At 35.5% G+C, this 15,058-nt stretch overlaps 1 protein-coding gene across 1 annotated transcript in view; it reads right to left on the bottom strand.

The window, feature by feature from the left end:
* The window catches only part of LOC109544857 (LIM/homeobox protein Lhx2), a gene marked incomplete in the record, with an annotated part of 80,944 nt that overhangs the window by 44,084 nt on the left and 21,802 nt on the right, over positions 1-15,058 (bottom strand). The window contains 1 exon segment of the mRNA XM_048669053.1: positions 564-717. Coding sequence (XP_048525010.1) covers positions 564-717 — 154 coding nt within the window.

The raw sequence follows: 15,058 nt of genomic DNA, 5'->3' as shown, positions 1-15,058 counted from the left end.
CATTAAACACTTTCTCCGATGCGATTGTTGTGCCAATAAAATTATGTAAATTATTATTTGTATATAATTTTTTGACAAAACTGTTCTATTTCAATTTGTATTTATTTCTTAGTAAGTTTTGCTTTACCTCTACTCATAGACAGCTTTTTGCTTTACTTTATTCTCCACTATGTTCTAGTTCTTTTTTCTGCAATTTTTCATATCCAGTTCGTTGTCTTTTCCGATGTTAATTCTGCATTTGATTCCTTCATGCTTTCTTCTCAGTTTCTTGAAACTGGCGACTTTTTTAGCCTTTTAGGTCGTCGCGAAAACATATTTTCCCCGTTAAAATCTCACCAGTTTGTGCTTTCTCTTGCAGAAATATTTCTCGTTATTTTCAAAAAACGGCTGAAATCCTAACGCTTATTTTCACCTTGATAGTTAAATTGTGAATGAGGCAAATGTGTTTTGGAAAAACCTTGTTAGTTTTCATGAAAGGAGGAATTTTCTCTCTGAATATCTTGCATTGTTTTACTTGATTATTAGAAGTATAGTTGATAGTAAAAAACCCTTCATAAGCTCACTTTTATCGGTGTGATTGTTGTTATCCTGGATTCCAGGCGTGCCCTGTGCATCCCCTTGGGGTTCGCCTTTGATGTGGGGTTCGCATGAGGGCAGGTTGGGTGAAAGGTCTCTAGACGGATCGTAAGCTGGGCCAAGGTACTGCTCGTTTTGCCGCTGAAACAATAAAAAAATATATTTTAACACAAAAATATTAGTGCCACTTGCATGAAATCTATACGCGTTGTTTGGTAAGTAAAAGGTTACTCATTAAGCGATTTAACATTCCAGCGACAACCGGTGAAGATTCTGATGACTTATTACCACTGGAATTATGTTAAATAATTCATAGGAAATACCTGGGCAAGTTATTTATGTGAAAACGCTAAAATATCGACTAGTTTTTCAGGCGACTAGTACGGAAAATGGATACGCTTGCCGGATGTTTTTTCCACTTTATTCGTGTATATTGAAAGTTTCCTAAGAAGCGCTTGCGTTTTTTTGGTAGAAAATCGAGTAAGCGCCTTAGGCAGGCGATGCGGATGCAGAAAAACACTATTCAGCGCTTCAGTTTCCATTTAATATTAATAGGTTTTATTTAAGGAAAAAATTCACTGAAGAAGAAAAGCACATGCAGTTGAGGCAAGAATTATTCAGGTGTTTTAAAATGTGGGTCGGCTTTAGAGGCTCCCTTTACCCATTGATCAATTTTCCGACAGAAACAAGAGCTTAGCGTCAAAACGTCGGTGAACCGGCAGCTGAAAATAATAAATTTCGACATTATTTTCGCAAACTAATTTACCATTATGCGGCAATTCAGCAAATACTGACAGCTTAATATAGCGCAACACCGAAGGTAGAATAACAATGCTGTTAAGTGCCGCACGGCCTTTTACTTTTTCTGCTGGGCTTAATCGAGGACAATTGCGAAAGAGCAATCTTCGGCGAGATTGGAAAAAATCTAAGTAATTTCGTCTTGTTTGCATTTTTTCAGCGGCACTTTGAACAACAATTATATCGGGCGATCGCAAATTGTTGTCATTCCTAAGCTGACTTATTAAGACTCATTAGATGCTTTAAGTCTTGGAAAGAACACTGCCAAAACCTGCACTTTTCGCCCCTTTTACTGTTACATAAAACTGGTTCAATTAGGTTCATTGATTGAATAGTTTCCAAATATTCTCTAACCACCTGGATGGATCCAAAGCGGACACAGACATTCAGCTGTCGGCAGCGAACTGAAGGTGTAGCCGACAATTGTCCGTGGTCGTATATTAAGAATTTACGCGGAAATTATCATGACTGGACAACATAAGTTTAAAATCGCAAAATACTACGTTACACTTTCATGTTGCGTGCAAAACGCACCTAAACTCGTCCGGCGCTCACCAACGGCGTCTTGCCGGTTTGAACAACCAAGGGGAAGAAATAATTCAGAAGCTCGGTTGAAAGGACTTCCTTTCGATACTGAAGCGTCGAGCACAAAAATGTTGTTTACGAGCTGAAATAATGAGCTCGCTGGCTAATGCTGAAAACTGGAATATTCCCTCGTATTAATAACAGACAGCTGGGCTGGCCTCATTGCCTATCGTCGGCTAATTATGCTGGGGATGAAAGCAAATGGACTAAAAACCCAAGAAAAATTCCAACTAATCAATAAACTCAATTTCATCCAGCCGCATCTTACTGGTCAACAATCGGCTTCGACCTACTAAATACGTTTGCCGTGAATGAGATAAAAGATTAATTATGACCGGACGAAATGTAACAAGTTTCTCTTGTTCGATGTCAAGCGCCGTGATTGATCTATTCACTAACGCAATAATTTACAGTTTTTGGACGGTTTTACTTTCGTGCAAGTCTGTTAAAAAGCCGAAAAAAAATTGTGTCGTCAAACGATGTCTCGTAAATCGTGACGATACCGGACAGATTTTATTTGGGTGGATGAAGATAACCGTAGCTTTGAGGTAGAACAAAGATTGGCTGGTTTAATAAGAATCTTCAAGAAAACGACAACGTTTCCTACGAATTATCAGCGTCAATGAATGGAGATTCAATTTGGAATCTTATTGCTTCAGCGATCAGAAATATGGCGGGTTCACCAGAAGACAGAGTGAGTCGGTTGAAGATCATTAGTTACAAAAAATCGATTAAAATGGACCAAAACTATCGATTTCTTCGGAAGAAACTCTCAGAAGAAAAGAACTGAAATTTTGAACCAAAAATTTTGAAACACTTAGCTTTTTTGAATAAAGTCGACTTTTATGAATTTTGCGGTCCAAAATCAAAATTTTACATGCGTGTTTCTTCAGGTCAATGGATTGGTTCCGACTTAAGAATCCTTCCAATATGCAAATATAAAGTTTTAAGTCTATAATAACGCGGATATCGTTGGCTAAAGATACCGATTGATCAACAACCGCTTAAAATAGGCAAAAAATGTCGATTATTTTGGATTTGAGGTTTCCGGTGTGTTCATTGCGGTTCTTGCTTGATTTTGCGGAAAATGTTGCAGAATGCGAAGCATTTTGAGGAATTTGAATTTTTTCGGGAAAACCGAGATGCATCCGTTTTTTCGAAAATTTCGAAAAAATTCGAAAAATTCCAAATTTTTGATAAAAAATCAAAATTTCACGTGGGTATTTCTTCAGGTCAATGATTGTTTCCGACCTGAGAACCTTTCTAATGCGCAAATATCGGGTTTTTCGTCCATAATAACGTAGGTATTATTGGTTAAAGCGCGTGATTGATCAAAAACCGCTTAAAATAGGCCAAAAATTTCGTTTGCTTCGGATCTGAATGGTATGTTTTTCACTTACATTTTTCGAAGTTTTAAAATAGACCAAAAGTTTCGATTATTTGTGATCTGAAGCTTCGAGGGCGTTTTAATCAGYTCGTTRCGTTCCTTGCTTGTTTTCGTTGAAAATGATCCAGAAACCGAAGCATTTTGACGATTTGAGTTTATTTAAATTCCACTTTCAAGACTTAAAAACTTTAGGTTAAAACTAAAATTTTCATATGCGAGTTTTTTTGGTTCAATGGATTGTTYAACCGGCCTAAGAAGCTTTCAAATGTGCAAATTTAATGTTTCGAGTGTTTAATAACGCAAATATCGTTGGTTAAAGATCGTGCCTGATCAAGAACGGCTTAAAACAAATAACGGCTGTCTTTCAATAAGTTAGTTGCATCCCTTGCTTGATGTGGTGGAAAATGATGCACAATTTGAAGCATTTTGGGACATTTGAATTTGTTTTGAAAAAATATACCTCTAGCCCTTAAAAAAATATGGGTAAAAAATCAAAATTTTGCCTGCGGATTTTGTCAGCTCAATAGATTGTCTCCGACCTCAAAAGCTTTCCAATGTGGAAATATAACGTTTTGAGTCTACAATAACGCAAATAACGTTGGTTAAAGATCGTGAATGATCAAGAACCGCTTAAAATAGACAAAAACTTCGATTATTTCGGATCCAAAGTTTCTGGTGTGTTTTTAAATAAGTTCATTGCCTTCCTTGGGCGGCTTTATGGGACGGAAAATGATGCACAATTTGGACCATTTTGAAAGATTTGAATTTTGTTGACAAATTCGACCTCTAAGACTCAAAAAAATTAAGTAAAAAATAAAAATTTTACATGCGATTTTTTTGCAGCTGAATCGATTGTTTTCCACCTAAGGAAAGGTGCAAATATAAAGTTTCGAGTTAAGTAGATTTTAACTAAATTAAAAAATACGCCAAAAATGTAGATAATTTCCGATCTGAAGCTTCTGGTGTGCCTTTCAATAAGTTCATTGCCCCCCTTGCGTGATTTTGTGGAAAATGTTACAGAAATGGAAGCATTTTGAGACATTTAAATTTTTCTGGAAGAATAGACCTCTAACCCTTAAAAAAATATTTCGGATCGGAAGCTTCAAGCGTGTTTTTCAAATTGGTTCGTTGCGTTTCTTGCTTGACTTTGTTGAAAATGATGTATAAGTACTTCAAAGCATTTTTAGAGACTTTAGTTTTTTGAAAAATCGACCTCCAACCCTTTAAAAACTTTGGGAGAAAGATAACAATTTTCACATGCGTCTTTTTCTCCATTTCAATCGATTTCGATGCCCACATAGAAGCTGCTCAAAGTGCATAGCTAAATAAAGTGTTTCAGTCTATAAAAATGGAGATACGGTCGGTCAAAAATCGTAAATATGAGGCGAATTTCGAAATTAATTGACTGGAAATTTTCAAATCGATTGACCAAAAATGATTTTTGGTGTGTGCATCAAAAACTGCCTGAATAGGTACTGAGGAAGATTCTGAGGGCAAACGTGCAGATTTCTGCCACTAACGCTTCATTAAAAAAACATTTGCGCCTGAGAATATGTGCTGCAAATGCAAGCAAAACGTCGGGTTAGACCACCAATCCTGAATCACTTCCAAGCATTTTGTTAAATGAATGAGAACTTTTCCGTGAAGTACCGTCGCTCTATTAGGAAAATTCGAGGCAGTTGCCTCATCTGAATGACTTGTTTGGGGAAACAGATACACATTTGCGTTCGCCGGCAAAATGAACCGGCCATTAAAATTGAAATAAATGTATATAAAGAGCGATCTGAGCCAAAGATCCTGTCACCTGTCGCGTTTCGTAATCGCCGTAAAATGTTTTGTATTCAAGGTGTTTGGCACAGATTTTCATTTGCATAAATTTGTCGAACAGGCGCAACGTCAAAATATCAAAACCCAGATGGAAACGTCCAGATAAGAAAATCCACTTTTTAAAACCGGCGGCATATGAAAGATGTTATTCAAATTTCGCTCTCAAAGATTTTAGTTAATGAAGATTAACGCGTATCTGGGCTATCTGGAAAGCTTTTCTCCGCGATACCGTTTCGATTCATGTTGCGACATTTCAAAACTGATAGATACCTACATGTCGTATATATTTACACTGGGTTTCACATTTACATTTTCGGTCGCCTTCATGGTATGCTAATTGAAAGACTGGTCTAACAGTTCTGCTCGCAGAGAGCTCAAATCCAAGTGAAAAAACTAACCCGAACAACTTAAATTTTCTGATGAAACTGTCCCATAAATAACTGCAACAGAACCACCACATGACACCCAGTTAAATTAACATTGTCCGTAATATCAGTTTAAACAAATTAATTTACATGTATGTAAAGCCCAGGATGGACGATAATAAATTGCTTCTCCTTCCCGCTATGTGGTAAGCAAGCTCTTAAGTGGCTTCAGCAAGCTGCTGATAATACACTTTGTATTAATCGAATGGATCGATCGGTTGTTCCACCCGGTATAAATAGCAGTCCAGGCAAATTATAGGGATTCAGTACAAAGGTAATATTGACAAACATTAAATATTAAACAAGCCTTCAGAAATTCCTCAATCACCATTATTAGCGGGTTATCGTTGATGTCGATGAAGAAAATTGCCTGGGTCTCATTCAATTCGTCCTGGTCACAAAGCCATGAAACGTTAGAATCGATAAAATCTATCAAGATATAAAGAAGAACTGTGTCCCTCTTGCAAATTAAACGCACAAACATTGACGATAACAAATACAACCTTTTGCCACTCAATTCAATGTGTGTAGCAGTTTTTTGTTGAAACTAATGCCATTAAAGCTGGTTATAGAAAAGAGATAAATCATCGAATTCAAGGGCTCGCGAGTTAATTATAGACGCATTTTATTGTGTTTTTCCATTAATTCTAGTTGCAGAAATAGGAAATTAATTTTTATTAGTCGTAATAAGTGCGAGCAAACTTGGAATTGTTCACAGCATAACACATGGAGGGAATCGATAATATGTTATTGATTAAGAATGCAATGCAAAAATCACACTTAATTGAATATTTATTTATGATTTCTTGGCATTAAAGCAGACAAAGTAGATTATTTTTATTTTTTCGAAATATTTGTTGTGCTTTAAGAAGTGTTTGGATTCTCAAAACTTTTGTATACATTATGCATTTCATCCCAATTCACAGCATTTTTGTTGCTTCATGAGTTTAAACTTTTGCTTTTGTTGTAACTTTCGTTCCAATGCTTTTTGATTGGAGAATTTGAAAAAATCGCGTTTTTGCTCATGGTAACCTCATGTTCCTTCCCTTCACGTGCTGGAATCAGAATATCCGAAAAAGATTATCAGTTTGAGTAGGTATGAATCCTAGACTTTTTGTATAAATTGTGCATTTTGTTTTGAAATTGCTGTATTTTTGATACATCGTTACTTCAAATATCTGCTTTTCTGATGACATCAATTGCAATACTTTTATTTGGTTCATATTTAAAAAATCTCATTTTAGCCCACAGTAGCCTGATCCTCTTGGTCCTTTTTTTCGCCTGTTGGAATCATCTTTTCAATTTCGCACTTATATTTACCTATTCGTTTCGCCTTTGTTTAATTCCGATTTAATTATTTTAAATATTTAATAGCCATCATTGGGTCCGATTCGAACTGCTAAAAGCAGACAAACTTTGGATATCTGCACTAAACGATTATCAGTTTCAATTGTGATTTCATAGATGTTTGGATTCTAGAAATGTTTGTATAAACTATGCACTTTGTTCGCAAATTATACTATTTTTGTTGAGTCATCAGTCTAAACTTTCACGCTTCCTACAAGATCAACTACGATAATTTTGATTGGTTAATATTGAAGAAATCGCATTTGAATCCATAGCAGTCTCATCCTCCTGCACGTTTCTCTCACACTTGTATTTAATTATTTCGCGTTTGTTCCGTTCAGGTTTTTACGGACATAATATAATTATTTTAGATCAAAAACTGCCAAATTTTACGCCGATTACTGCTTAAACGGAATCGGATGGAAATTTATATCCGGAAAATTGGCTTTCAAGATAATGTGAAAACTAAAATTGTTCGTTCAAACGTTTTTCGGAACGTAAAGTTGAATATTTGTTATTTTTTTATATTCTGAAATCGGCAGATTAATTGAATGAAGCGGACGCAAATACGAATTTCCTCGTAACAAATTACCCAACATTTCCACCGAAAAAAAAGCCTTTGCATCCCCTTTAAAATGCTCATTATGTTTTTTATATGAGCTTTTTTGAGAATTGCACTGATCTTATTTTATGGATTTTAAGTAGTCAATTTACACCCATATTAGTCCTTCTTCATATTTTTATTACCACCACATTCCGTTGGAATCAGAAACCGCGTTAAGCGTTGTTAATCTTAGATGTTTTAATTTGCAAAGAAAAACCTTAAATTTGCTTAAAAAATTAAATAAAATGTGTTTAAATTATGAAAATTTCATTTTTCTGAAGATTGTCCCAATTTTTGACTGCCAGTTTCCCATTTCTTTGAAAAATCGTTGCCTGATTGAAAAATGTTTATAAGACTGAGAAACCACTGACACCATAAAGAATAATTTGTAATAATAGTAAATTGAAAATAAACAGTTATAATCCGATCAAGAACCGACAGAACTAAGACGTTCCCTACTTAGGATTTTAATGGACAAACCTGCCCACAGAACCCAAAATCTCTATATGCTCCAAAAGAGAGCATTTTCCAAACCTCATGGGCAAAATAAATGAAAATTTGCTGATGCAGTAAAGCTGAAGCGTTTACCCAATAATACTAAATCCTTTCGGGCAACACGTCCGATATTCCTGTCGGCTTTTTCAACTTGCTGAACATTTCTACAAACTAATTTCAATTATCCGCACTTACTTAAGCCTAACTACTTTCCAGACCATAAAAATTAACTAGCATCGAGTCACGTGCGTAACGCAGCGTTTAATTATTGACGCCAGACTATTGTTTATTTAGAACAGAGAATAGGGAATGCCAGCATGCAAAAAACGTGTAAGGCTTATATGGTGTTAAATTGGCTGGCTAACATCGAAGAACCGGCGTAAATGTGTGCTGTATGGTTCAATAAATCAGGCATCGTTAGAGCTTCACTCCAGAATTGCCCGGAATGTAGATAATCTATCTGATGCAGTTTATTATTTTTAGTGAATTGATGCCTAACGAGCATTTCCTTTAAGCAAAATTAACAGTTAGCTAAAAGCAAATCAAAGAACATTTCTGGAGCTAAATATGAGCCAGTTTCAATATTTGATTAACGTTCGCATAAATAGCATATTGCACACTGTATGTGCAGATTAAACACAATCCATGCCATCGATTCAACCTGCCAGAACCCAAACACGTCTAAGTAGCTCGCAAGTAGAAAACCATTACAAAACAGTTTAAAGTTCTGCTATATAAATGCAAAAATACGACAGCCGTTGCATAATCCGCAGGAACGGACAACAAAAAGCCCACTTCGCTGTTGTAAAGCTAAAGTATAGTTCAAACAATCTGATTTCGAAACCCGTTAAACGTTTCCTTAGTTCTTGAGTCAACAGATTCATACAGCACATGGCACGAGCACCTCATTTTTTCCTAGTTCTTCATCTTGAGAAGATCAGCGCATTGCCCGGTTGTTAATTTAATATTTTGCGCTTTATTGAAACAGCTCGACCAGAAAATATATAATTAAGCTATCTGGTTGGATGTAGTTGTTCTCGAGAAAATTGTTTGCGGTTGCTTATTTTTTTTATTTGCTTCTAAAACTGTAACTTGATATACAAATAAAGGAGCAAGAAACATTTTTCATTTAGAAATTATTTTTTATCACACCCCACGAAAATGCATGAAATTAAGAACCGCATTTGGCCCATATTAGCTCCATCCTACTCGCGCTAAGTAGAAAGTGATGCTCATCCAACCTGCGCGGTTAAATATAATCAAAAACATCAAACTTTTGTCTGAAATTTCAGCAGCACAAAAAAGGCGATTTTTTTATGCAAAAAACGACCAAAAAATGCACTGAATGAGAACTACATCCCCGGAATAATTTGTGTTTTAAATAGTAAATTGAAGATGTTTGGCAGAGGAGCACAACGAATTAATCGCTCTTTTAATGAATTTTCACACCAACATTTACTTTGATTTTTTTTCTAATTTCTTGTTTTGATCTTCTTCTTTTGTCTTTGTTGAAAATCCCTTTAGCAAATGACACCATTCTAAAATTCCAAATATTCTGTTTTCATCGCGTGTTTATCCAATTTCTTTTGAAGTTATCCGCTTTTCAACGCATGTGGAAACGCAAACAGCAAATAGCGATTTTTTCTACATTTTTTCCGATATTTTAAAAAATATGCAAATCGTAACAATTCTATTAACCCTTCTAACCAATATGAGCTTTGTCCCAGGAAATCCATAATTCTTCCTTCATTCTGTTCTTCATCTGGTTGGTTGTTCCAAAGAAAATTATTTGCCGTTGGTTAGTTGTTTTTGCTTCAAAGACTTGTTGGGCAAATTCAAAAGATTAATTTTCATTGTTTCAAAAACACGCCAGCTTTACGCATAAAATTCGAGAAAATATAGTCAAAAACGGGAAACTTTTTTAGCAGCAGAATAAAAAATTGCGAATATCTGATGCACAAACGAACCACAAAAATGCAATGAATGAAAAACAATAAATAGCCGTAATAATTTGTATTTTAAATTATAAATTGAAGATGTTCGGCAAGAACCACAACGATTGCGCGACTCTTTTGATGATGTTTCACAACCAAATTTACTTATGTTTGGTCAATGTTTTTTCTAATTGGCAATAATTTCGGTAACAATTTAGTTTAGTTTGAACCCTCTAGTGATTTTCACTTCTTTCTTTGAGTTTGTGTTGCTTTCAGTTTTGGGAAATTCCAATATTCTGTTTGGAGATTTTTATTTACATTCGTTCCTCACTTCGCAACTTGCTTTCAAAGATATTGTGAGTCGAAAATCCGTTGGTTGGGTTTATCGTACTCATCCTGTACATTGTTGGAACCTGGACGAAAGAAATATATGCACTCACGCTACGAAGTCGGCTTCTTTATAATGTCAATAAATAAGATAAAAAAAATGGGAGCAAAATGTCGCGCGGCATGAGGCAACGTTACTCGCTAGTTATTAACCGATAAAAAATGTTTCGTAACGGACGATTTTTAATAAAATATGCGTACATTTTTAATACGACATTAATATTCGCCGCTTATCTCGTACATTTTTTAATGCTGCCTTTCTTGTCCGCATTATCTGCTGCCTTCAAAGTTCGTTAAGCCTTGACTGACTTGGGTTTTAGGTATTGGTCAACTTTTTTTCAGCAGATGGTTCAAACGACCAAACAATTGTTTAAACATGTTTTCACATCGAAGCTGGCAAGTTTTGCAATGCTTTTCGGGGGAGTTTCTTGCAAAACGGCGGATTCTCTTCAATGACGGCCTAAAAGCTTGACAAAATCTAACCAATCCTAGAGAAGCTTCATTCCTCCAACTCCAAGATTATGGGGTAATTTAAACGTTTTCCAACTTAACAACAACAGCAAAAATTGCAAACGCGAGTGTAATTCTTGAACTTTTTTTGCGGAAAACCCAATTTTTCACTCGACTCCCAGAATTTTAAACAGAAGCAAATTGTCATAAACACCCGTAATTTTTGAGAACCTGTTGCGAACCTTCACAGTGAAACCACCAATTTGAGGCTTGTAATCAACATCCATTGCCCATCAGCAGTTATGATTCTGGTGTAAATCAATATCAGGGCTGGGAGGCAAAAGTTCCATCACTTTCTCAAAAAGTGCCGATTTCCTGTTTGGCAAGCCCCAATCACAGGCAGATTAAAACCTAAATGCTAAGGCAAAATAAAACTGGGTTTCCACGCCAAACCTGCAATATTGTTTTTGCCTTCCGAAGAAATAATTTACACTCCACTTTTACAGTTTCGCTAAATAAGCTCTTTGCAACGCATATAAAAATACTTAATCACGCACTGTGGCGTGTTTTGTGTATGTCTTGGATTATCATAATAATGCGAAAGGTAAAAAAACGCTGAATCGAATCAAGGGAACTCATTGAAGGAATGGTTTCAACGTGTTGATTAGTCGGATGTACTAATCTGCCATGTTCGTTTAATGTTGATCATGTCGAATATGAAATGAGCTGTTTTCGTTATGGGTTTTTACATCAATTTCTTCGACTTGTTGCCCATTTTGTACAGTTCTTTTTGGTTGTTGGATGCATCTTGATGTTATCGACAGGGAAATTAACAACGGAACATTTTAAAGACGCCTGGTTTATGCTTCCATAGCTGGAGAAGCATTAAATGCGAGAATTACAGATGCAGACAAGCATGCGAAAATTTGGCTGGAATTCTCCTACTTTATGCTTCCATGAACTGGAATTTTCGATTGCTCTAATGCTGGTAAAAATGTTGCATGAACATACCAAAAATGACCGGTAGATTCTTCACAGACTTTGTCATCTTTCAGCTGATGGTTTGTGTTTTGAGTGTTAAAAACTCAAAATTGAGGAATACGTTCACAAGGCTGACTTGCACCTAAAGGGGCGACCTATTTATTAACAAATAAGCTCTCAAAATGATGTTTTAGAATTTAAGCCCTTTCTATGGGAATGTAACTCTATTCTACAAGTGCAGCATTTTCTGAGAATGTAAGTTGAGGGATTTTTTATGGTGCAATAGTCAAATGGACACCGATAAATCAAATGGGCAAAGCCGATTTCCGTTGGCAACATGAGCCCGATTATGCCACACAGATCGAAAGATCATTCAAGACAATATTTTGTGCTGTTAGGTCACGACCCCATTGGTACTCCAAGTGCCCCTTTTGCCCCCCGGGGGGCACACTCGCCCTGACAGCTATCAGTCTCACGACTGCACGACTCTTCGGCTGGCCAGCACTCATTACGTGCTTATGAAACGACAGTGGTACCGCCGTTCGTGTTTGTTTAAGGCTCACAGTACAATTATGGTACCCAGTCAAATGGGGAATGGATACAGTGTGATCCAATCCAATGCAAAAAATTTTGCAATCGGTTTCAGGATCAATGGAAATTTTCATCAACATCAAGGAAGTTGGCTGAAGTCAGAAGGACATTTAGATGTGAGTTCCATCTGAGTTCTGATGACGGCTAAAGAATGGCCAAAACGTTGGTGAAAACAATGAGTGGTTTCATATAATTTGTCCGTCCGAAGTTATTATTGAAAAGAATTGTATATACTTTCCTGACTGTGTTTCAATTCCAAATCAAAATTCATTCCTGGGTTTCAGTCATTTATTGTCTCTATTTATCAATTCAAATACGTTTCGGTGTATTTTTCCACCATCATCAGTTTTTCTAAAATAACAGAAAAAAATTTTCATTAATTTAAAAGACAACCACAGTTCGTCAACAGCCTCATCATATCACATATTAAAATACATCACAATTGCAATACTTTAAAACATTCCAAAACTAATTCGGCCTAACAGGTGATTAGTCAGGACAATCAAATTTGGGAAGAGACTAGAATTCTTCGTTCAGATACTTAAATATTTTTACTTACATGTGGTAGCGTTGTTGCTGCTTTAAGCCTTGGCATACATTTGGAGTATTAATTTTGTCCATTTTGAACACAAAGCGAATAAAATACTGTTTATATTGATTTCTTTTACTTTCAGCTATTTTTCTTTGTATTCTGAGGATATTTGGTGGAAAAATACACCGAAACGTATTTTAATTGATAAATAGAGACAATAAATGACTGAAACCCAGGAATGAATTTTGATTTAGAATTGAAAAGAATCACTTTTGTTGAACCACATTTTATTGTTAAAGATTGGTTTTATAGAAGTTTTAAAAATTTTCATTATTTTTCTATTGTTGATACGAATTTGTCCCTGTGATGATTTGATGAATAGAAAAAGAACAATTGTTGCGTCGCTGCCAAAAGGCCTGGAGGGAAATTCAAATTCGGATCAACCGAAATCTCCAAAATTCGACCACATTTTTGAAACGTTTTGTCACAAATTTTATGGAGAATTTTTACAAAACAAAAAACTTTTTACGGCTTCCATTACTCTTATATATGAGTTAATTATAGGTGCCCATAAAGCAAATGTATTATTCGAAAACCAACTACAAATAGTATAGAGGAAACACCTCCAATTTACTAAAATAATTTCTTTTCACATGAATAATAATTTCAGAAGGTCTTTAGGAAAATTAAACAATTGAAGTTATTCCTGAATGAAAAATTCTCAGAATTCTTCTTGCTTCCATGGATTATAATGTCTATGTTCAAAAAGTTTTCAATTAATACATAATAACAAAAACTTTCAACTGAGAAAGTTTTTGAAAATTAAGCAAAAACCCACAAACAAAACGTTTCGAGCTCTCAACATGAAAGAATTACGATTCTTTATCATTGCGGTAGTTGTAGATCAAATGTAGATTTGACCAGTTTTTTTGCTTAAATCTATTGAGAAAAATTGTAGTTGTAAACTGCAATTTTTCTCAATAGATTTAAGCAAAAAAAACTGATCAAATCTACATTTGCTCTACAGCTACCGCATGTATTATACAAGTGAACTGGTGTAGTAATAGCTGAATAAAGAATAATGCGTCAAGGCGGTAGTGCCCTATTAATAATCGAGCAACTGATGCAGATAATGGCAATTACAGTATGTCTTTGTGGGACTAATGTAGTGGTTCTATGAATATGCAACGAAGCAAATGAATCGAGAATTTATTCGAAAACATTAGCTTTAAATACTTGTTTCAACAAATTTAACGAGCGATCAAAGAAAGTTACGGCAAATGCCATGGCTTAGATAAAGGGAATTGATCTTGAAAGTTACTGAAACTGAAACCAAATGGAATTTCAAATAAAAGAACGAGGAAAATAAATTCTAATCACAATGACAAGTGCTATTAAATCGCTTCTGGATTGCTGGCAACGAACATCTTCACAATAATTATCTGTTGAAGCGACAGATGGCCGAAGAGGAAAAAATGGCAAAGCCTCCATAACGATAACGACGCCATTTTCATCAAACTGTTACATCCGAAAAAACGAGCAAATCGGGCAATGGCATCGGCACATTCGATGAATTATGAATCAGGAAGAAAAGTTATGGCATCACAATACCAATACGATGCATGCCAACCATAAAAACCTGCCGTATATGGACTGCTTATATGCGATAGGGAATGGCACTACGCAACTATAAACATGCCAATCCTTCAGCCAATGGATCCTGGAAACTTGTGAAAGTTTCACTTTAATGAACCACTGAAAAGTTTCTTTTTTTCATGGCATCCAGCAAACAGGAGAATTGATGAAGGAGCTCTACTGAATTCCAACATTTACAAATATGTAAAATCTTAAGGCTTGGAAAGAATGGAAATAATATAAAAAAATAAACTGAGGCAAAGGGACAAATGAGCATCAATCAGCATCAATCAAGTTCGAAATAGCAACTGCAAGCCTGCAGCTGACTGCAAAATGAAATTAAATATAAAGCAAATACAAAATCAGGAAGCTACACTAAACAAGCAAGCTCGTATAACTTTCGTCTGGGAAATAATCAAAATATCCGCACAAAAAAGCTAGATGCAGAAGACAAATGAAAAAGTTAAACATCAAGTTCAAAACGAGAAATCGAAAAAAAATCTG

This window comes from Dendroctonus ponderosae, unplaced genomic scaffold (genome assembly GCF_020466585.1).
Source record: "Dendroctonus ponderosae isolate FM_Combo_2020 unplaced genomic scaffold, Dpon_F_20191213v2 Dpon_F_20191213_8, whole genome shotgun sequence".
NCBI classification, from domain to species: Eukaryota; Metazoa; Arthropoda; class Insecta; order Coleoptera; family Curculionidae; genus Dendroctonus; species Dendroctonus ponderosae.
Note: the sequence above shows the minus strand (reverse complement) of the source record. Positions and strands in the feature narration are given on the sequence as shown.